At 37.6% G+C, this 23,535-nt stretch overlaps 1 protein-coding gene across 2 annotated transcripts in view; it reads left to right on the top strand.

The window, feature by feature from the left end:
• Positions 1-23,535, top strand: part of Sema3d (semaphorin 3D) — a 188,913-nt gene that overhangs the window by 114,140 nt on the left and 51,238 nt on the right. For both annotated transcript variants that reach the window (XM_057758682.1, XM_057758683.1), the window contains exons 5-8: positions 1,547-1,666; positions 5,418-5,511; positions 7,976-8,104; positions 19,329-19,471. In XM_057758682.1, the coding sequence (XP_057614665.1) occupies positions 1,547-1,666; positions 5,418-5,511; positions 7,976-8,104; positions 19,329-19,471 (486 nt within the window). The remainder of the gene's footprint in view (positions 1-1,546; positions 1,667-5,417; positions 5,512-7,975; positions 8,105-19,328; positions 19,472-23,535) is intronic.

Here is a 23,535-nt window from a genome sequence, read left to right as displayed (position 1 = left end):
CAGAAGAGGGTGTCAGACCACCTGGAGCTGGGGTTATAGGCAGTTGTGGATTTCTATGGCAGAGTAGGGACAGAACTACATGGAAGTCTGACCTTCAACAGGTGGGGACTGTTTATCAGCACACGAAACAAAAGGCAGCCTCTCTCACAGGGAAACTGAGGAGTCTTCCAAGAGTAAAAGCTGGTGGTGATCCTAAACCATGGTGATGAGCTTAATAATGGAGAAATGTTACAGTCTTCAGGGTCCACATGTCTCTGCTTGCAGCCTCTTCTTATGGAAATTATTTGCCTAAAACAGGACAGAGTTTCCTTCCTGGGATAAAGGATAGTAGTTGGGAAAGGTCGAGGCTGTCTGTAATCTTGCATGAATCCTATTTTAAAACCGGGCACTCTATCAGTTGTGAGGTATGAGCTATGGCTTCTGGGAACTTCTGTAGTCAGTCAGGATCTCCCACTGTCCACGAGTGACCTTGCTGCATTGGTGAGGAGTCCCTTGCCAGTTAGGAAAGGAGAAACTAGACTTTTCCTCAGCTTCCTACTCTTTAACTGAACATTTGCCTGCCATGTATACAGGATAAATGTCTAGAGTGGTTGTGAAAGTTCTGTGGATCTGCAGGGTCCTGAAGCATGCATTCATGGCTCAGCAATTGTTTCCATTTAGGGATAGGATTTTCACTTCAAATCCCAGTCCTTGGCAGTCTAAGCCTGGGGGCTACCCTGAACTTAAGGGGAGCCTTATTCAATTCCTCACTGGCCTCGGCTACACGGTGAGATTTTCTCTCTCAGGGTAAAGAAAAAATAAATTGCTCACAAAAATTTCCAGAGCTGAAGGTTCACTTATAGTACGTAAACTTAATATGTTCTTTAATAAACTGAATATTCTAAGAAAAACCAGAGAATCAATATTTACTAGTAAATCAATTATAGAAAATAAAGGTAGTAAAAATGGAAAGAAATGTTTAGATATAAGCATGTGCAAAACATAAATGTGAGTCTTCAAAATTCTGCTAGAATAAAAATGTTCATGAGGAAAGAACAAACATGAAGTAACCTGATTTAAAAGACTTTCCAGTTTTAAAATCTGTGTTCCAGTTTTAAAATCTGTGTTCCTATGGTAGGAACACAGATGTGGTATGTCCACTGTTTTGTTTGCTGGATTTTGGACAGTTGGTATGGTAGATAGTAAGATATGTAGGGACCAGGTTTTGTGTTTGCAGCAAAATAGGAGAGATTTTGTGCTCTTTGATAGTTTGTGTCATACCCAGTCTGTTTATATCCACTCTCTGGGTTTCACTGGACACAGCTATAGAGCTCTATGTCTCAACACTTTAGTTAGTTGCAAAAGTATAAATTTAAAATTTTTCAATATCACTCCGTTAGCCACAATTTCTGTATTACCTACCATTTTTCAAGTCAAATAGTCCTACCATTTTCATAAATCTTTCTATATTTTCCTATTTTAGATAATTGACACATTCTTCAAACAAGGAAAATGAAAGATTGTCCATTAGCCATTTACTAATGCTTTTCTTTTTTATACCCAATAGACAGAATGTGCGAATTTCATCCGAGTACTTCAACCCTACAATAAGACTCACGTTTATGTGTGTGGCACTGGAGCATTTCATCCACTATGTGGATATATTGATCTTGGACTCAACAAGGAGGTAATGAAATTGATGTGGATGGTGGTCTGTGTTCTGTTAATTATATTTTAAATAAACGCTGATTGACCAGTAGCCAGGCAGGAAGTGTAGGTGGGACAACCAGACAGGAAGTAGTGGCGGGTCAATGAGGACAGGAGAATTCTGGGAAGAAGGAAGCCCATTCCTCTGCAGTCCTGACCCAACCACAGAAGCAGAAAGATGTGACTGCCTTGCTGAAAAGGGGACTGAGCCATGTGGCTAACATAGGCAAGAATAATGGGCTATATAAGTTATAAGAGTTAATAAGAGGCCTGAGCTAATGGGCCAGTCAGGTTACAAATAATGTAGACCTCTGTGTGATTTCTTTAGGACTTAATGATTATGGGAACTGGGAAGGATAGAAACCCTGACAACATGAAACAATAGAAAATATAATTTACTACAATGTCTATAGCATAAATTGTACATGTCTAAGTAAATATAACATGAGTTATATAAGACTTCATGTTTCTAAACATTTTATAAATTATACTAAGTGTTTTATATCAAACCTGTTTTAATGAGAGAAGTAAAATTTGCAATATAAACTATTAAAAGCAATTGTTTTTATGAACTACACATGTACTTTCAGTTTTCCTTCTAATGGTATTTGTATACATATTTACACATATGTTTACAAATTACAATGCTGTGAAAATACATTTTACACATATGATCTTATAGTGTAATTATATATTATAAATAATTATAAAAAATGTTCTTGAGATATGTACTGGCTGATATATGTGTTAACAGTGGACTCTAAATGAATATCAGTAGTTTTCTTGGTTTTATGCAAACATTCACTCACACTAAAGTCATTAAATTTTCTGGACTAAACTAATGGGATGGAAATAAAAGATGTATTTAGTTAAGATTAATTTATTCCAACTATTGATGAGCATTTCTAATAAATGAGAAGCATGCAGATTTCAGAATTTCAACCAAAATAAATTTTTTCAAGTGTCATAGATTGTCATGTGTACTGCATGCATTTTTTTACACTTTGGAATTTCAGCAACATGAGATTAGAGCCGTTGTAATCCCGAATATACAAGTTAGTAAAAATGATTTTTCTTGGTCTAGCATAAACAGGACAGCAATGAGCCGAACCAAGACAGTGTCTGTCCAAAGCCATCATGACCAGTTGAGCTTTGGTCGTGTATTCTATACTGTTTCTTTGTAGGCACTATTCTCATGCTTATGCATGTATTTCCTGTGTGTAACTGTATGCATTTTCAGTCTTTGTGCTTGAGAGCAAAGTCTGGACTTACAAAAAAAGTTTCTTCATGCTAATTTAGCAGATGCATGCCCAGGTCAAACCTACAACTGTGGCCAGACAGATTTTCTTCTCTAACCAACTCGTCTAACCAGCCTAACTAACCAGACTCCTCTAACTGACTTTCTATCCAGCCTAACTAACCAGACTCCTCTAACCGACTGTCTAATTGGCCTTGACTCAACTGCTTGAAAGTAAAGCAACCATGATAGTTCAATTCTGGTCTGGTCATATCTCATGATCACATTTTGACTATGAATCCAGGAAATTTTTAAATCCATGAGACTGTATTAGTTACTAGCCACAGCAATAAAGTACATAGCCCTTCTGGCCTGATATTTCCATATGCAAAACTGGGTTTATTAGTGTAGTTCCACTGCTGATTTGGGGTGCGTATTCAGTAGATGATATGAGCAAGTGCCCCATCTTCATTAATACCCTTTCAACTTTTACGTGTCATTATTTGTATTAAAACATGCCTGTTGTAGTTTATCAAATAGCAATTGCTAGCCAGTGTCATTTAAATTGCTGCAACTACTTTTGGGTGAGACAATAGTTTCTATTAGCCTTGTTCAAAAGAATAGACAGAGCTCTCCAAAAAATGACAACATAATTCAGGAATTAACCTTCTGTTAATTCTGTGTCTTCTGTCCCTTTCACTTCATTGCTTGTTTTCACTAAAATAGCAGTGTGTGTTTCTTTCTTGATGTAAGAGTGACCTGCTGTAAAATGATATGCTGCCGACAATGCTTGCAGTTTGGGTTTCTCTTCTGACTACACAGGCTGAGTCATCTCCCTAGCCACTGGAAGGTGGTGCTGTCATTGTTACGGGACACTAGGGAGCATGGGGTTGTGTTCATTATGCATGCGTATTTTTCTTGGAACGTTCTACATACGATGATTTTCTTCTGAATATCACGAGTCTGCCAATGTCATTCTGTCTGTGGCCACTATTATAAAAATAAAAGCTTCCGCCAAAATAACTATGTGTCTTCCTTGAGTAGTGTTTTCGCAATAGCGAAAATACTACAGCAGGATTTTTCCCCCACATGTGTTAACATCTCTGAAAATTCACTGTTGATTAGAGAACACTTGTATGTCATTAAGCATTTTTAAATGTCACCAGTCTTAGATAATTTGGTATCATAAAAATGTTTAGTTAAATTAACAGTTATTATCATCCTGAAATGCAAATATTACAAAGCAAATTCTTGAGGGGGTTGTTTGTTTATTTTTTATTTGTTTTGAGACAAAGTAGTTTGATCTTTTTTCTGAGACAGAGTATTATAAAATTCTCTGTATATCAAGAGGTGGCCCAGACCTCCTGATTTTCCTGCCTCCACTTCCCAGGTACCAGTCTCAGAGGTGTACACCATGCCAGGGAGCAAATTTATTTCTTAAACATTAATTTGGAGACTGGGAAATGACTAACTGGGTAAACATTATCACTATACAAGTATGAAGAATGGTGTTCAGGTCTCCAGGACCCACATGTAGCCAGCCATAGAAGTTCTGTAATCTCAGTGCTTCTTCATGTGAGATTCGAAATGGAGACAAGAGTATCTTCCAAAGCTCATGGTCCATGCTCTGTCTAAGACAAGGTGAGAGATGAGGACTGGCCTCTGAGATTATCCTCTGACCTCCACACGTTTCTCTATGTTTCTCACACACATGCACACACACACACACACACACACACACACACAGAGAGAGAGAGAGAGAGAGAGAGAGAGAGAGAGAGAGAGAGAGGTTTAAATAGTGAGATAACTTCTGATTTTATTAGCCTAAGTAAATTATTAAACCTGGCTCGGCCAGTAAGTTTTTGTTGTGAAAGCATGAAGATCTAAGCTCAGGTCCCTACAAGGTGCATACGGCACAAATGCTGCCCGCATCTGTAATCCGGCACTGACCAAGTGGAGAGTGTGATAGCTGAGCTTGCTGGCCAGCGGCTCCAGCCAAATCGCTGAGCTCCACATTCAGTGGGAAACCCTGCCTCAAAAACTGAGGTGGAATGCAACTAAAGGAAGACACCTAAAATAATGTCTGGCCTCTACATTCATGAGCACACAGTGTGCAACACCCTCATGAATATGTGCATACACATAAGAAAGCAGACACACACATATGCAATGCACCCAGGAGGAAAACTAATTATCTTTGAAAACACTGGTATTCTGTGTTGTATTTTTACTGACAGTTGTGCAGGTAAAATGAATTTTGAGTAAGTGTTCCTTCAACCTTAACACTTACTGAATCTCTTTGGAAACAAGAGACAAAACTTGGCATAGAGTCTTGCAGGATGCAACGGCGCCGAAAGAGTTAAGCCCCAGCACGAAGTGTGTGCTGTGTGCTCAGTACATTTCTATGGAGTTAATGAATGGGAACCAATTCTTATCTTCTCTGTTCTTGCTGACCGAGATACATTTGAAAACGTCATTGTGTTTCTTACCACAGGAACTCATATTTAAACTAGACATTCACAGCTTGGAGTCTGGCAGACTGAAATGTCCCTTTGATCCTCAGCAGCCTTTTGCTTCAGTAATGGCAGGTAAGATCAGTACAAACAAGGCTTATGTCTAAGTGACTTTCTGAAAAGGCCTGTGTAGACTAAACCACAATTTCTGACTAAATTGAAGATAATTTCAGATTAGCCTTTCCCCACATGTTGGTGCCAGTCTCTCTATAGGAGCATCGTCACCCGTGAAGTGAGTGAAGAGACAGAAATCCTTCATGTCTGCACAGGGGCTTTTTACACAAATGTCTGACTGAACTCCCTTTAATGCAAATACCATATTTCATTGTTCCAAAAAACTTTTACTTACCTGGGATTTTCTAATACTCAGCTTTGACCTGTGTTTACTCAGGAAGGGTGTCACATAAAGCAATTCCTAAGTAGGTAATGAATAAACAATGCATCAAGCTACAGAATACAGTTATATAATGTCTAAGCATTTTTCTCCCATACTTCATATAATGGAAATTTGCAGATCATTTTCTTTTCTCTTCTTTCTTTCTTTCTTTCTTTCTTTCTTTCTTTCTTTCTTTCTTTCTTTCCTTCCTTCCGTCCTTCCTTCCTTTCTTCCTGTCTTTCTTTTATTCTTTTTCTCTCTCACACATGTAGCCCTGTCTGGTTTTGTATATATCTTAAATTCTCATAGAAAAGATGCTGTATGATTTGAATTATGCTCTGAAGAACATCAGCAGGATCCGTGAATCTTAAACACTATATAAGCCTTTCTCTGGTTGGTTCATGGCTTTAGTCTCTTCTCATATATCTCCTCTATCAAATGTCTGAGTAGATGACATTGTATTTTCCACATGGTTACAACCAGGAGTTTTGCTTTGAAGTGGGTGAGTGTTTTGAAATTATGCACCCATGTTCATTTCTTCTCAATAGATGTCATGATGATTTTCATCTGTTAAGCCAAACTGGTGAAGCCTTAAAAACAAAAACAAAAACACATTGTGAATATGGATTGCCCCTCTTAGAAATCTGTGATCTGTGTATACTCTAGAAACAAACATGACTGTTTTTAAACCTGAATATTCAGTTCAAAATTATGGCTAAAACACACTTTGCCTGACAAATATTGCTATGCTTGAAGTATATATATATATACTTCAAATATATATATTTCAAATGATATATTGCTATATTGTTTCCTTTTCTCTTAGGTTTCTCTTCAGATCCTTATTGACATTATCATTTTTCCTCCATATTTTAATTTTTTTAGTTCACAATAAAAATTGACATTTATCTGATGTTTTGGAAAAGTGTCCAGTGGTGGAGATGACATACTCCCTGCGACAACCTTATGTCCTTGGGTTTCGCTTGAGCTTTTTGTTGTGTTTTGCTTTTTTTCTTTAGCCTTTGGCCATTGACATTTAGGTTGAATCGTCCCAAGAGGACCATAAGCAGGGGATTTTGAAAATGTTTCCATCATTTCACATACAGAGAGGCTTTTGAAGACTGTTTTGAAAAATAAGTCACATTTCCATGACGATATTGTTTTTATCCATTGTAGGGTTACATAAGAAACTCAAAAGATCTATACAGATGAGCCATTTTTACTATATTTTGGGTGTAACCTGAAGAAGTTTCCTGTAAAAGTCTCCTGAAATAGCAGGATTTTAGCTCTCAGAAGTACAACATATCAGCTGCAGGGACAGCCTCCTTCCTGCCTCCTCCCCAGTGCTCCGACAAGCAGCACAAACAGAGGACATTGACCCTTAAACCCACTCACACTTGCTCCTCCTTATCTCTCTCCCTCTGTTTCTGTTCTTTCTTCATCTACTCCTCTGTTTCTGTGTTTCCTCTCTCCTCCTCCTCCTCCCTTCTGCAGTCTCTCCCTGATTCCATCTCATATGCAACCCTTTCCCTTCTCCCCTCTTTTCCTCTTGTTTCTATTATTCCTTTTTCTCCCCTTAATGAAACATTCACTTCATTTCATATAGAACCAAAAGTTTAGGATGCAGCAAACAGACAATCTTCCCTTTGTTTATCAGAGCTTTAGAGACATGGTCATCTCAAGGAATGCAACATGTTATAATTACAAGGAATGACGTCAGTGTTGAAAACTCCCTTTCAGCAGGGGCTGGACAAGGAAAAGCTGTGGCTACTGATGTTGTGTCACTTAAGTAAATACTAATTGGGCCATCCATTCTTATTTTGGCATTTAATTTTTAATACTGTGACAGTTGCTACAAAAATGAACTCCTGAATATGATATTTAGCTGCTTATTGTAGATAAATGCTGGAGTATATCCAAAGAGAAGTCGATGCATGTACCCCTATTAAATCAGAAGTCCTTGGTCTTTTGGGATATTCAGCCTCTGCTTATCAGTTAGTTGAGTTACCTCCCCACCTAAGCATGTTCTTCAACATCTGAAAAATGTACAGAAGCACGTGTTCTAGTGTTAATTCATTCACTTGTGTGTTCTGTGGCCCGCTGTATTCTGTGTGGACCTCCGCTTCTATGTCTTACCCGTCCTGTTTGCTTTCCTCCTTGCAGATGAGTACCTCTACTCTGGAACAGCCTCTGATTTCCTTGGCAAGGACACTGCATTCACGAGGTCCCTTGGGCTGACACAGGACCACCATTACATCAGAACTGACATTTCAGAACACTACTGGCTCAATGGTTAGTGATGTTTCTCTTCTGTTTGTTCTGACTTTGCTTTTGGAAAAATTAGGAGCTCATTATTATGCATTCAGATGTGTTTAGAGAGAGTTGAATTCATACGGCATTTAAAAATACATTTGAAACGATTTCACCGCAAATTAGACAAATCTGAAAGTGTGTCTGTCTTGTGTGTGTTTGTGTGTGTGTGTAGGTGATATTTACCACGTACTATATCCTTGGTAGTCCTTGTGTAATAATAAATGTGTTATTTTTTAAAGGTTCACAATGACATTTGAGAGACTATCATTTTAACACTTTATTTTTAAAAATGAGTAAAGTGTAGATGTGAAAATTTGAGTGATTTGATCATGGCCTCACAATTCATCAGCAACAGAACTGGACTTGATGCTAGCAACCTGTGCTCTGTGTTGTAATTATCAAGCTTATTAGCTCAATGGAAAGAAATAGATAGCATGCTAAATCCTTTTCTGTGTTTTAATTGCCACCTAAAATTACATATGTTTTAATAACTGTATGCACTCTGTATAGATCAGAGTAATTAGCATTCTCCCTTTCTTATCATGTGTCAGCCTAGACAAGGTTAATAGTTCAATTGCTTCTGCTGCTAAAATTTATGTTTTGATTTATAACAGCACACCAAAATGTTAAAATATTGATAATGATATTGATTTGTCTAATTATAATTTTATTCAAGTTTGATAAGCTATTTGTGGCAGGAAAAAAAATCCCTGAAGAATTTATGTGGTTACTTTCAGAACTAGTACAACTATTTCACCCACTGGCTTACTATACTTCCTGTGTAGGGGAAATAGCACAATTTTATTTAAACAGTCAGATCACATTTACCATTCCAAAAGTATTGAGTCTAGCTAAGGAAGCCAAGCCGCACATTCTCAGTGGCTATCTTCCTATCTCTGAGTGATTTTTGAACAGTGACAATATAAACAAAAGGAAAGACACTTTTTAAAACATTCCTTCTGTCAAAACCTGTAAATCAGTTTGTTTACACTGTCAAGTGATTTGCAAAGAGGCCAAAAGAAAAATTTCCTAAAAGCTAATGGGTTTTGGAATTACTCGATTTGAGAGTAACTTCGTAGATTGCCCCCTTTGACACCTGCTTAGGTAAATATTCTCAGGGTTTGAAATAAAATTACATCTACTTAGGAATGGCAAAAGTCCTCAAATAGAAAGTTTGCTAGGAGATAGTCTAGTCATTCTTCATCATGACATGCCCATAAAGAAGTCTATGTATGCCGTTTTCATTTGCCTAGACGCTATTATTGTTATTGCTATTTGACTAGAACTACACAATGGGACACCTTTCAAATGGCCTGATACTTCCCCAATAAACAACTTCCAAGTCTTTTTCATACAGAGTGTTTCTCTACACAATGGTCCTACATAGACAGACAGGCGAAGGTGGCTGACCCCAGGGACAAGGAATGTGTGCTAATCATGGGGTATCAGGGTAGTGAACAAGGAAGCTGAAACATTTTGTGAATTCGAGGCAAGTTATTGATATCTACTATTTAATCTGGAAAGTGTTTGTGTGTGTGTGTGTTCTTAACATTAGTTAAACTAAAGACCAAAAGACAGTGGTGTGGGTATGAAGATCAGTCCACGGAGAGAAAAAACACAGATGAGAGGGAATAGAAACAGAGGTAGCAATAGTTAGCAGAACGTGAAAGTTTGCTGCCAAGAAGATGTAAGAGGGACAACATTTGTTTGTGAATAGAAGAATCCAAAGTGTACAGGTTGTTTAAGACAGAAGCCAAAGAAGTAAGACAATGAAGATAGTAGAAAGACGTATGGTAGAAGTTTCAGTGGAATACATTTAGCTAAGTTATTAAGAATTAGGATAGCTAATGCTCATGAAAAGTTAATCAAGACAATATTTACTGGTTAATAATCAAGGTGACCAAAAGACTGGTTTGCCAGGACATTTTCAGATGTTTCTGTCACCCTTCCATTCTTCAATGTATCACCTTACACATCCACCCACCACATAAAAACAAACAAATGACCCTGTTTTCTTTGAATATAAGCACCTGCTCTTAAATCTTGATTATCACTTATGTGAGGACTTGGTCCAAAGTGTCTCTGTTGTAATATGGAGCGGTGGGCTAAGTTCCTGGCACCCGGCCGCCTATACGGCTAGCTTTATACCCCAAATAATTACATGGAAACTGTATTCTTTTAAACACTGCCTGGCCCATTAGTTCCAGCCTCTTATTGGCTAGCTCTTATATATTAACCTAACCCATGTTTAATATTTTGTGTAGCACCATGAGCTGGCTTACCAGGAAAGATATTAACCTGCATCTGTCTGGAGTGGGAAAATAATGGCAACTCACTGACTCGGCTTCTTTCTCCCAGCATTCTGTTCTGTTTACTCCGCCTATCTAAATTTTACCCTATTAGAGGCCAAGCAGTTTCTTTATTAATTAACCAATGAAAACAACAGATAGAAAGATGACCCTCCTCCATCATTTCTCTGAATTTAAACCTTTGTTTACTTATAAGACATCAGGCAAGTTATTCCCAGGGACTCCCATGCAAGGCTCACACACATGCAAAGTTTAGAGCTGAATTTGATAGAATACCCACCACGTTTATCATTACTCCTGAAAGTGGGGAAAGCAGGAGGCAGGACAGAAAGCCTAGTTCTTGGCTTATCCCCATGACTCTTCAACATTTAAACTATTTACTACCTCACTACTTTTTTCCCTCTTTCTTGCCTATCCTACCTAATGATCTCCATTGTATTATGTGCTGTTTCCTGGAACTATAATTCCAATATTCACCTTTAAGTGGACTTAAAACATTGGGTGTCTTACATTCTCATCTTAGATTAGACAAGTCTTTTTATTGAGAAATAAGATTACCAAGCCCAGGCATCAGATAACTAGCTTTCTGTATTAATTAATTTTCCTAGTGTTACAACTTAACACCTTACAAAGGCGCGCAGGGGAGGAAGAATTTCTGGTGGCTGACAATTCAAAGGTGCAGTGTGGCCCCGCAGCTCAGGGACTTGAGACAGCTGCTCATGAAGCATTTGCCGCCAGGAAACAGCAAGAGATGAATGCTGCTCTCGGCAGCTTTTTTCTTCCATTGTATCCAGTCAAGGACCATAATCCAAGGAATGGGGTCACTCACTTTTAAATGGATTGTCCCACTTCAGTTACCCTAATCTGTAAGACCCTCATAGGCAGGCTTGGAGGCTTTTGTGAATGGTAATTTGAATGGTAATTTTTTTTAATCCCACCAAGATATCAATCCAGATTAACCATCATACTTGCTCTGGGTTTTGGTTCTTCAATGACCTTTCACTTTAATTTATCTAAAAATCTGCAAGTAATATTTTAATATATTGCTTTTCCATTTGAACTGCCCCTCAGTGCCAGCTTCCTGATGTTATCTGCCTTGGTTTTCTTAACTTCCTCCACCTATTTGCCTTGTGCTTATCTGTGATCCTTTTCTCCCCTTCAGTTCCTTTATCTAATCTGTCAGTAAGCAACTCTACTTCCTTTAAACCTGCTATTAACCTTGATCTTTCTGTGGCCATGGTCCTCCAGTAAGCTTCATTGCCTCATAGAGATTTTATTGCCCTATTTGATTGTTTACTATTTTGCCTCACTTTCATCTCTCCCTTTTCATTTTTTTAGATACCATACATGTTAGACATGGTCTTGGGCGCTTTTACAGTGTGATTCTGTTTAATGACATAGTCTTGAGAAAATTATTATTTGATTCTTATTTTCAGGGAGATGTTAGAAGTTATATACTTGGATACATAGCTAGAAAGTTCAAGTAAGATTGAAACTAGAATATATCTGTCCAGCTCTGAATGATAAACTATTTCCAGTGTGTATGACAGAGGCTTGGATGCACAAGCAGGGGCCCATGTTTTTATAGTGTCTTCATATTCCAGTTGCTTGTGGGGCTAAAGCAAATTGAGGATGTGTGTCTGGCAGCTAAAGTTAAAATGGACAGGGAGCATGAGTTTAGATCAGCAGTGGGGGAGACCACCAGAGTGTGGGCTGAACTGAACAGCAGGTCAAACATTTGCTGAGGGATGGAAAGTGGAGTGAAATCAGTCCTCTGTTTCCAGAGATCCAGTCAGGACTCCTTGGTCCATGGTCAGAGCAAAGGAAGAAACTGTAGAAACTATGGAACATTCCTAACAATGAGGAGAGAACTGATGGGTGAAGGCAAAATATTGGCTTTCAAGAAACATTTCTATCCTCTGTCATGAAAAATGGCCATTTTGTACACACATTAAGAACATGGCCCAAAGTCAAAGGTTAGTGGGGTTTTCTGGCTGAGGAAGGAGTGTAAAGACCAGAACACAGATGAACTGTGCTAGTTGGTGGAGTGATGTTAACTTAGAAATCATTTCCTTAGCCTTATACTTCACAAATTGAGATGCAATGGGCAGAGGGTTGTATCCAGGTCCATTAGTTTGTTCTAAATTAGGACATTGATTTTTTGTAGTAGCTACGGGAATGAAAATCATTTCTGATTTAACTCTGGATCTGGCACAGAAAAGCTGGAGACATGGGCTGCCCTATATAAGATTCAGACACCAGTATGATAAACACTGGCCACCAGTAGAGATTTCAATTTAAAGTAGTATTAATAAAAATCCTCAGTAACAGTAGATCCTCCATACACATGAGTCTATGCTCAATCCCTAGGACTAATAAATTTGCTTCCTTATTTTTTCAACCATATATTATCAGTTCAATGTCCATATCAGCTGGAGAACAAAATCATTTTGAGGAGTCCAAACATAAACAATTTCCATCAGGACACAGATGTCTTTGAAATGTCTGGTTTAAATTATCATTGCTTATTAGTATTTGTACAATACAATATCCTACAATTACATACTGCAATGTATTTGTGAATTTTCTTCATTATTTGCGTTGTATATGGATATAAAACTTGGTGTTGAGGTTTACAAGTGTATTGTTGGGTTGAAGGAAGATATGAATAATCTATTATCAAGTAGTCAGCTCCGGGCTAACTGCGGCTTCCACTTCTGTTCGTGTCATTATATTAGTGTATCATTTACTTCTTGTGAGTGACATTAAAGATCATTTATCAAGGTTTGCTTTCTGTGCTTGCTTCCATTTACAGTTCAAATTCCCACATTTTTACAGGCACGTGATAAGTTAAAGTCTTTTAAACCTGGTACAACATTTAGAGTAAGAAAAATATAAAGAGGAATTGTAATATTCACTGTGTATTTAGTTGTGAAGATATATGCTGAACAATTGTTGCTAGCATAATTATCATGGATTTTCTTCAGTAGATTTTAGCTGCTAGACAGCTTTGGGAGTTTGACGTCCTTAAATGCATACCATGTTGTGTCCTGTGCCCCACTTGGCAGCAGCCAGAATGAGAACAGCTAATCTCTCGCTTTGTCTGTTAAGACTCATGTAGGACTGCTACTCTCTGAGGACCAAGCCCTCTTTTGTGACACAAGAGGCATGACTCCTCAGAGCTAAGTTCTTCATTGCCATCTGAAGCTCCCTCTTCCATGAGCTATCAGAATACAGAATAACAAAACCGAAAGCCTTTGGGCTGTTATAGATAAAGTCCAAACTGACACATTCCCCATCAACACAACCTTTAAATACATCATAATCTTTAAATACCAAGACAGGGACTCAAGAACAAGACAGGGTGGTTGCTCAAACAGGGTTGAGCTTTAGTTAGAATCTCAGGGTGGGATGAAAGAATGTGGCCACGTGGAAGATGGGAACAACTAATGAACCTTGGATGCATGTGTTTTTGTTTGCTTTCTGGAGTAGCTGGGAACTTTTGTTTTAAATTTTCATTTTTACCATATTAGAGGGGGTTTTGATTTAAAGTTTCTGTTGAGACTCTCTGTTGTCTGTAAATTCTCCCACATGGAAGGAGAAGTTAAAACAACTGGAAGAAGACACAAGATGAAACAAAAGGCAACTCGAAAAATCACTGTTAACTAAGTCCTAAGTATGGGAGTAGGTGTGATCACCGCAAAAGAGGCCTATGAGAGAAAGAAAAATGTTGTGTTCTGCAGACTGCGGTTTTCTCATCTTTAACTGGCAGTATCTTGCGGTATCATGCTAGAAGTTCAGTTGTGAAAATGCATAGTTTCAAACTGTCCCTGTGAGGCCATATGTTTTAAATGCCAGAGGGTGGGGCTGTGCTATAATAAAGCCCAGGTGTCTATTGCTATGATTTTAAATTGTTGAATTCAACAGCCTTGCACTAATTAAATGATAGCTATTTTTAACCCAAATTTGGCAGCCAATCAGGAAAGAATTTCTATCATAAAATGCTAACAACAGTGCTCTAAGACAGAACCTCAGTGTAATCTCCAGGAAAGAAAGGCCCTATTCTCAAAACTTGTATTTATTTTTAGCTTGTAAGGATGTTTATTGTTTAAATCACAGAACAGAGTACTACTTGATACTCAAACTTCTTTTCTGTAATTAGATTTCTTCATATAATAAACATTTGGCTTAGACTTTCCCACCATTCCCCTCAAAAACAATCTTCTTCCAAGACCTATAAAAGAACCACATTTAAAAACGAAGTAAAAATCAGTGATGACTGACTAACACAGAGTTAGTATGCGTGTTGTATGTTACGTGTTATCTCACAGTTAGAGCATCAGTCCTTGCAATGCTATCCTAATCTCCTCCTTTGGTGTCATCCACATTCCTGAAGTGTGGGGTGCTGTCACACTCTACCTGGTGGTCATCTCTGGGGTGCTCGCTGGCAGAAGCTACATGCTGATTTTCATTTTCACAAAGGCTGCCCTGTGCATGCCTGCAGTTCACCTCAACATGCCCCAGAGGCCTGTACTTCCTTCAGAGCTTCCTCTGCTTACTTCTCTTCTTTACATTCGGTTAGTTTCTTTAAACAAAGTGACCATCGACTGGCTCAGATCAGCTCAGGAAATCATTCTCCCGCATTCCCATAGGCCGCTCTTCAAAGACGTTTTAGAATTAAGTAATTTATTTATGTTTCACTAGAGGGATCACTCTATAGCTGAGACTAGCCTAGGACTTACTCTGTGAGCTAAGATTGCCTTGAACTCATGGCTGGCTCCTGCACCATCATTCAAAGTGCTGGGGTTACAGGTTTGAGTAAGTGTGCTTGGCTTGAAGGATATTTTATAAACATTTTCCTCCTTTCATTTTCAGTTTCCTATTATTTGACATTTTTCTGTTTGAAATTATGGAGTCTTAATCATGTTTCTAGAGAAAGGATTGTAAATTTTCAGAGGTGTTTTGTTTTTTTGTTTAGTTTGTTCTTATTTTGTTTTGTTTTGTTTTGACACAATACAGCCCTGGCTGTCTTGAAACTCTTTATGTAGGCTAGGTTGGCCCCAAACTTACAGAGATCCTCCTGTCTCTTCCTACCTCCACATCTCCTATATATGACTACTGGGATTAAAAGTACATAGCACCACACCTGGAAAGAATGTGAAGTAATATCTCATGATTCAAAATTTTCATTGTAAATTTATGTAAATGAATTAGAGAGATGGCACAGCAATAAAGATCATTGACTACTCTTTCACAGAATCTGGGTTCAAATCCCAGCAGTAACATATTAAATAGCTCACAACCAAAGGTAACTTCATTTCCAGGGCACCCAAGACATCTTCTGGCCTCTGTGTGCAGCATGCATGCAAATAGTGCACAGATATATGCTAGCAAAATGCCCATGCACATAATAAATTAGAATAGAATGAAGTAGAATGTAATTATAATTAAGAAATAAACATGTCAGTTACATAGATACGAAGACATAGTATCATTTCAGGAGTCATCACGATGCATGTGTAATTTTTCCTGGTTTGCTTTTCAGTGCTGTGGTCTACGATGTTTCTACTAATGTCTTGTTTAAGATCCTGCACCTATCTAAATGAAGAGGGCCAATCATATTCCGAAGATTTCCAAATCATTTGTCTTAGCTCCCTTTGAGCTCACTCTAAGTACTAAATATTTACTGATTCAATCCTTGGTCTCTGTCATGCAGTCATACATCTTCATCATTAGCCACGGGCTAACAATAGGTGGAGCTATTCTCTTTCTCCATTTACAGAGTAGTCATATCCATGTTAATGGCTTGTAAACGCAGATGATTAAAAGCATCTCACCAGGGCTTGTTTTCTTTTAATGTCCACGATTCTAAACTATAACTGGAGATTTTCATCTAGTTTGGCAGCATTGTATTAGAGACTGTTAAAGCATTCTTTAGAGTGTTATCAATCCCAATTTCTATGTCTACAAGAAAATGCTATCATTTTCCATATTGGTGCTCTTTTTATTATTATATTCTTATTTTTGATGCAGAGTTTCTCTGCAAAACAATCTGGTTGTCCTGGAACTCAATCTGTAGACCTGGCTGGTATCGATCCCACAGAGATCCATCTGTCTCTGCTTCCAGCGTGCTGGGATTAAAGCCATGTGCCACTACTGCCGGCTATTGATGCTTCTTTTAAAGCAAGTGGAACATGAGAACTGGTTCTCATAGACATGTCATTATACATGCAAATATTTACCTACTCCAAATGAAAACTGAAGTCAGTTCTTATTGATTAATCATCATTTTATCTTAGAAGTCCTTGGAATTACAAGTAATTATTTATTTTTATACATATAATTCCACAAATAGAGGAAAACACTATGATGATTTCCAGTATCTGTTTGTTTGTTTGTTTGAGTGCTTGTTTTAAACAGAGTTTTTGTAATTAAACTGAACTTAAACTTGCAATTAAGGCAAAAATGACCTCCACCTCCTCTGTGTTGAAATTGGAAATGCCGTGAATGATAACTATCTGTGATGTGTCTTTAAAGTAAACTTGCATACATTTATATAATGTATATATATTAAATATATATATATTTAAATAACAAATCAGAAGAGTTCATTTGCTAGTAAAAGGAACTGTTTTTACTTTTCTCAGGGTCTAAAATCATTTGTGATTCATCAGCATCTAGAATGTGTATCTGGTAGTGGGGAGGTCCAAATCCTGAGTGGAAATAAAGATGATGAAGCCTTGCCAAATTAAGATAATTTGAAGAGTAAAATTTCCAAGTCTTGTGTGTTTTTCTAAAAATAACTTTCAGGTATTTTTCTGAGTCTTGACCAAAGGTGGATTTTGAGGAATTTAAGAATCCATTGGGAAATAATATGGAATAAGGAGATGTTTGTGCAGGCATTTCTCTCTTCTCTTTGCCTAAACAAAGAAATGGAATAGGAGACTAATGAATGATTAGGAAAGGCTGGGCTGAAAACTACTCATTGCTCGATTCACACATAATGTGTGTGCCTGTATGTTTTGTTTTGAGCCAATATTGGGTCTTGAAATCCTGATTCGCCTCTACGTACAAAGTGCTTGGATTAGAGGTGTGTGCCATACCGTTTGCAGAAGGCTGCCATGAAGCCTATTTTATGGGATCTTTATCACTTGCCATCCGCTTTCTGAAGGATGATTTTTTTTTTCAGAACTCCCAAGATGCATGGAAATCATAGCCTTGGGCAGAAAGGATCCAGAACAATGTGCTGTTCTATCTCCTTTCTTCTGTACCCTGAGTGTTTAGTGTCTTGATTGCCACAGGTGCCTCACATATTCTGTTGAACTCAACTGCTTCCTCTGCTCCTCAAGAGCCGTATTCATTTTCTTTGCTTTTATTCAAAACATTATTTCTGAACAAAGTAAAGATGTGTTATCAGGCAGCCTTACAGTTACACCAAACAACAACATGAACTGGCCAATTCTTTATCTAAGCAAGTCATTAGGAAACTTTATCTCACTTGGAAGTAGTACAAAGGGTTGTTTTTTTTTTTTTTTTTCCTTTTGTGCTACAATACTTTGTCACTAGCCATATATGAGGGATGGCTTTCTGGGTCAGGACAGGCAGGCTTTGTTAACTTGGAATAACTTTATGTCATTTCTACAAGTACATGATGCGCTCAGGTGTCCCAGCCACAGGGGCTCATGACAGGGCAGTCACCATCCTCACTACTGTCACCTTAATAAATCACACTGACCTTTTCCTTGCTTTGCAATTTTGTTTAAAAACTGCTTTACTGATAAAGTCTCTCCTGGTGATGGAACTCAAACTTAATGCCTGCTTAAACCCTGAATTACTACTGAGGTGTCTCCAGTCCTTTTTGCGTTATCTATTTTGGAGACAGATTCTCATGAAATAGCAAAGGTAAGCCCAGAAATCACTATGGATGTCTTGTACTTGTGATGTTCCAGCCTTTGGCTCCAGAGTACCTGCTAATATAAGGTAGCACTGCTAGGACTAACTACAACTCATGTTGCTTGAACATCAGGCACTCACAGTTGCTCAGTGCTTTTATATATACTAACCTACTAGTAGATTCTACCAGACAAATAAAATTAGAAGCCTCATATTATATGTAAAAAAAAAAACTTGGACTTTTGACTAAGATCATGTCTACAAAATTGCCTGATATCACCATTAAGATATAAACCCAGAAAGAGGATCTCCAGGGCATGTGCTGGAAAGGACCTAAGCAGTATTGGTTGTTTTCATTCCACCTCCGGTGAATTTCACACGGTGGAATAAAGAATACCACAGTTTTCGTGATCGATGACATTTCAGGTTTCCCTAAGTTTACTGAAATCACATGGTTACTATAAAGAAGTAGTCTCATAATAAAGAGGACATAGAATCACAGAATTGCTAGACGGAAAAAGACTTTGAAGGTGAGTTGTCTGCACTTTATTTGGTCAACAATGGACCATGTATACTCTACATACAATGCGGTCTCTTAAGATTGTATTGCCTATTGACATCATGGCCTGTTATATTCCTGTAATTAACTTCTATGGTATTTGCAGAGTAATGATGAAATCATTGAATAAAGCATTTCTCAGAATATATATCCCTGTGATTATATGGCTGGAGACTGGTTTAGTAGAAATCACTGATAGATGGATCCCCCAGACACTTTCTCAGCCACTCCTGGCATTGTTTGCAGACATGCTCAGCCACTCTTTCTGCTACCACTTACATCCACACTGACCATGTTGATCTGCACATGTTGTTTCCTGAACGCTACTCTCAGATCACTTCCTGAAAATTCTGCTAATTTTTCACATATAGTGGTCCCAGAGTTGATTCTGGCTGGATTATCTTACTGTTTTAACTTTCAATTCTCTTTATTTTCCAAACAGGAGCAAAGTTTATTGGAACATTCCCCATTCCAGACACCTATAATCCAGATGATGATAAAATATATTTCTTCTTTCGGGAATCATCCCAGGAAGGCAGTACATCTGACAGAAGCATTCTTTCAAGAGTTGGGAGAGTTTGTAAGGCAAGATTCATTTATTTTTCTTAAGAACCATGTCTTTGTGCATAAAGTAATGTGTCTTCAGTATTGAAGGGAAGGAGGCCATGCGTTATTGATAAAGTTGAAAATGAGTTCACACTTCACACTCCTATATATGGGTGATTTTTGAGATGCATCTTTGAAAAGCAAAAACAAGTTATTTTCCAATCTGATTTTTGGTTCTTAACTGCCTCCCTGGTCTTGCGTATTGTTGGTTCTCTGCTTATGTTCAGGACCATTCAATGCTCTTAACTGCCTCCCTGGTCTTGCGTATTGTTGGTTCTCTGCTGATGTTCAGGACCATTCAATGCTCTTAACAATAAGACCACTCACTGTCGTGATCCCCAGAGGGAAAATATTTACATGTTACATTAGACCAGCTCATCTTAAAATTGAATAATCACTATAGGAACTTACATAGTAACAAAATCATGCTATATTTTTACAAATATACACCACACATACAACAAACATATCTTTTGTTTGGACCATTTTATTATATTAAATACTTCTTATGCTATTAATCTAGATTAAGTTCTGAGAGAAAAATGAAAAAGAAAAGATAACTAAAAACATAGAATGTTTATTTTAAAAAAAAACCCCAACTGAATCTGAATATTGCCATTTTATATAAATTATACTGACCACATAAACAGCTTTAGAGAGTTACATTTTGTTCCATCAAGGCTTTTAGTTGATTGGCTATGGACTTTACAGAACAGAGAAAGTACTGGAGCCAAACACTTGATGTCTAAATGTATGCATTCTTCCTGGATTTGCCTCTGCTGGAAGAACTTTCCTGAAGAGACATAAATCAGTGATGAACAAGAGCTGTTAAGTTAATAAATACCTTCTTCAGCAATCTTTCTTTGGTCTTAAACTTTTCATTTTCTTCCATCTAAGCTTGTCACCTTTTGTTTTATTCTGTACCCTCAGGCTTCTGAACCTCTCTAGGGGCAGGAATACAAACCATCACCACACTTGAAATTGCTAATGACAACATGCCTTTTGAATGAAGCCGACTTTTGAGCCCAGACCATTCTTTATGTACTATCCTAGCCAATAATGCTGTTCCTCCCACTGATCCTTTTTACCCCACAGGGGACAGATTGTTTAAAAGGCATCCTCTTTCTCTCAGAGTCCAAAAATCTGTAGTCGTCTTTTAAAGCCTCCTGCTAGGAATGAATGCCCATGCCCGGAGTGCTCTTAGTATGTTAGCGTACTGAAGCATGCCACCTAACAATGGTATAATGACCCTGAAAGCTGCGCAGTAGACTGACACTTTGTATAAGTGAGGTGTGTTAAATGTGTCAAAGGGGGATTACATGCAGTAAATGCATTTCATGAGTCCTTTTGAAAACAGTGTATGACAAGTGCGCTGTTTGTGGGGAATTCAATGCTTATTTCTTAATGGCTGTAATCCATTTGACTGAAATTTATTCTTAACAAAGTAAAGGTTGTATTCTCATATAAATGGATCATAAAGGTAGATGAATACCTCAACCTTTGTAATAACTATAAATATCTATGTATAAGCTGTAGTTAGAATTTCAACCATTAGCCATGGAATGTTCTGTTCAAGCTGTGAGAAAATTCCTGCAAAAATGAAAAGGCAGAAACAAAGCAGGAAAGGAGTTTACCCAACTCAAAAGCCTCTGAGAATACACAGTAAGGTTGTGTTCTATCAAATCATGAGATCAAATAAAGAGGTGATGGATGAGAAACAAAAGAGAGACTTTTCACTCAGTGTTTAAAGAGATGAGTCTCTTAATTGTTCTTGTAACTGTGTGACATCTTAAAACTGCCCACTATATAGCCATAATCTATTGGTCAAATGTCCGTGAAATCTGGTTCTAAATACTTTGTTCACAATTTAATTACTGCACATCCAACTCATATTCACCATTACTTTTTATGTTGCTTTCACATAAAAGAATTCTGGCATTATTTGCAACTTATTCTTTTTGTTTTATTTCCCTTACTTCAAAAATGTCTTGATATTTATTTCTCTACATTTTTTGTCAAGCAATAAGAAAACAACATATATTTATTGTGAAACAAAATTGAGTGTGATAATTGTAAGAAATTAGTATAGAAGGAAGATCTCCTAGTAGGCTGTGGAAGCCCCTCTGACTTTCCCAGGTTTTATTCTGTTATAATGGCGGTCCTTTAGCCTGCTCGTTCAGCTCATATTTTCCCACAGTCTGTATTGGAAACACAAAGGTTTTGTTCTTGCTGCCGTTGTTCGCTTTCATATTTAACTAATAATTTGACACGGAAAGGAACTGTTGACAGTTTAAAATTTTTCTGCCCCTTTTAATATTCAACTTTAAAAATTGGTGTTATATTTACCTGGAAAATCTGTTTTCTTGACTTATTTGTCATAAAATTATTGGTAAGAGGTTTTGGTAATAGACTACCCCTTTACTCTCTTACTCTCTCTTCTCTCTCGCTCTCTCTCTCTTTCTGAACACCCACAGAGATTAAAGATTGTCCAAGGGAAGGGCTGATATGTTCAATATTATAATCCATGTATGCCTTATATTTGAATATTTCACCAATAGCATCAAAATATGACTTCCCTAGAACACACAGACACTGCTGATACTAAGCTGTTATTCTTTTTTTAAAAAAAATAAATCTAAATTACACTGAGGGAAAGGATATAAAAGACACTCATAAAGTATGATGATATAACTAGAACATATGAGAACTCTAAGCTATCAGTGACGTTTGAAAGCATTATATGAAGGGAATGATTGAAATGAATTCTCTAGTGTGAACAGGACTCTCCTACATGGAGGAAGAGAGGACAAGCATTCCATGTGGGATTTGTCCAGGCAGATCTTGCTCATAGGATGCTGAAATCTTGTATTAAAAATTCAAAGCATGTGTCAGGGGAGCAAGGTTTTTGTTGTAAATTAGGTGATAAGAAGTCTTGTTTCCATGTTAGCAAGTAAGAACATGACCCTAGGCAATAGTGAGTTATTCTATATTTGAGGTACAGAGGGGCAAGATGGATATATTTAGCCCACATTAGAAGAATGCATCTGGATTGAGAAATACTTGTGAATAGGAAGTCTGTTTTTTCCAACATACTATGAAAAAAAGACATAAAGGATTATTTAGGAAATATTTCAAAGAGAATCTATTTGTACATATTTAAAGAGCAAATAGGTATCTCGTTGGTAGATCAGTACAGATGAGTGCAGTCCATGACCATAGTCATGTTCTTATCTTCAGTATTAAGGCAGTGTGTGGTCACATGTTGAAATATGAATTTGAAGATGAAGAACTGAATTCACAATGCATCCTTGTTCCCATTCCCAAAATGGTATTGACCTCATCACGTGATAACTACCTCATAGGCAATATCATTCTATATGGCACTTGTCATACAGATAAGCACTCCTATATTCTTGGTAACTGGGTTTTAGAAGACAAGGCAGGGGTCTTGACAATTCTGAACTGGTGCATTCCCTGATGAAAGAGGAAACAGCATAGATGTTATATTGGGACATTCTGCAGCTGATGTGGCTCTGGAATGTGTTAGCATATTAACCTACTTAAAAGTGTGAGCCTGGGGCTCTGTGGCATCTCAGCTCTTGAGTGTGAAATCTGCAGTATGTGTCAGCTTTTGAGTCATGGAAGTAGCTAAAACTGTTCAGAAATACTTGTAACAAGATGAAACACAGACAGAATCCAGAGGGACAATAGCAATTTTAAATAAGATATAAATGTCCAAAAAAGCAATTGGAGAAGAATTTGTTCTGTGGTTTGGTAGGATGGGGAAGAGAGCTATCACAAGTCACTGGAATGATGTCCTGATAAAAACTCAGTTGCTGTGGGGGCACCACGCATCCATAATCTGCGTCCTTCGGACACTGATGCAGGCAAATAAAACAGAACGGAGAGGGAAGAGAGTATGTGGATAAGATGAGAGGAGAAGAGGAAAGAAAGAACAAAGAAACCAAAGCGGTTTTCAATGATGTTACAGGCCAAAAAACTCCAGAATTTGACAGTCAACATATAACTGATGACCTCTGCCC

The sequence above is a fragment of the Chionomys nivalis genome, chromosome 26, assembly GCF_950005125.1.
Source record: "Chionomys nivalis chromosome 26, mChiNiv1.1, whole genome shotgun sequence".
Taxonomy (NCBI): Eukaryota; Metazoa; Chordata; class Mammalia; order Rodentia; family Cricetidae; genus Chionomys; species Chionomys nivalis.
This window is presented reverse-complemented; position numbering and strand designations above follow the sequence as displayed.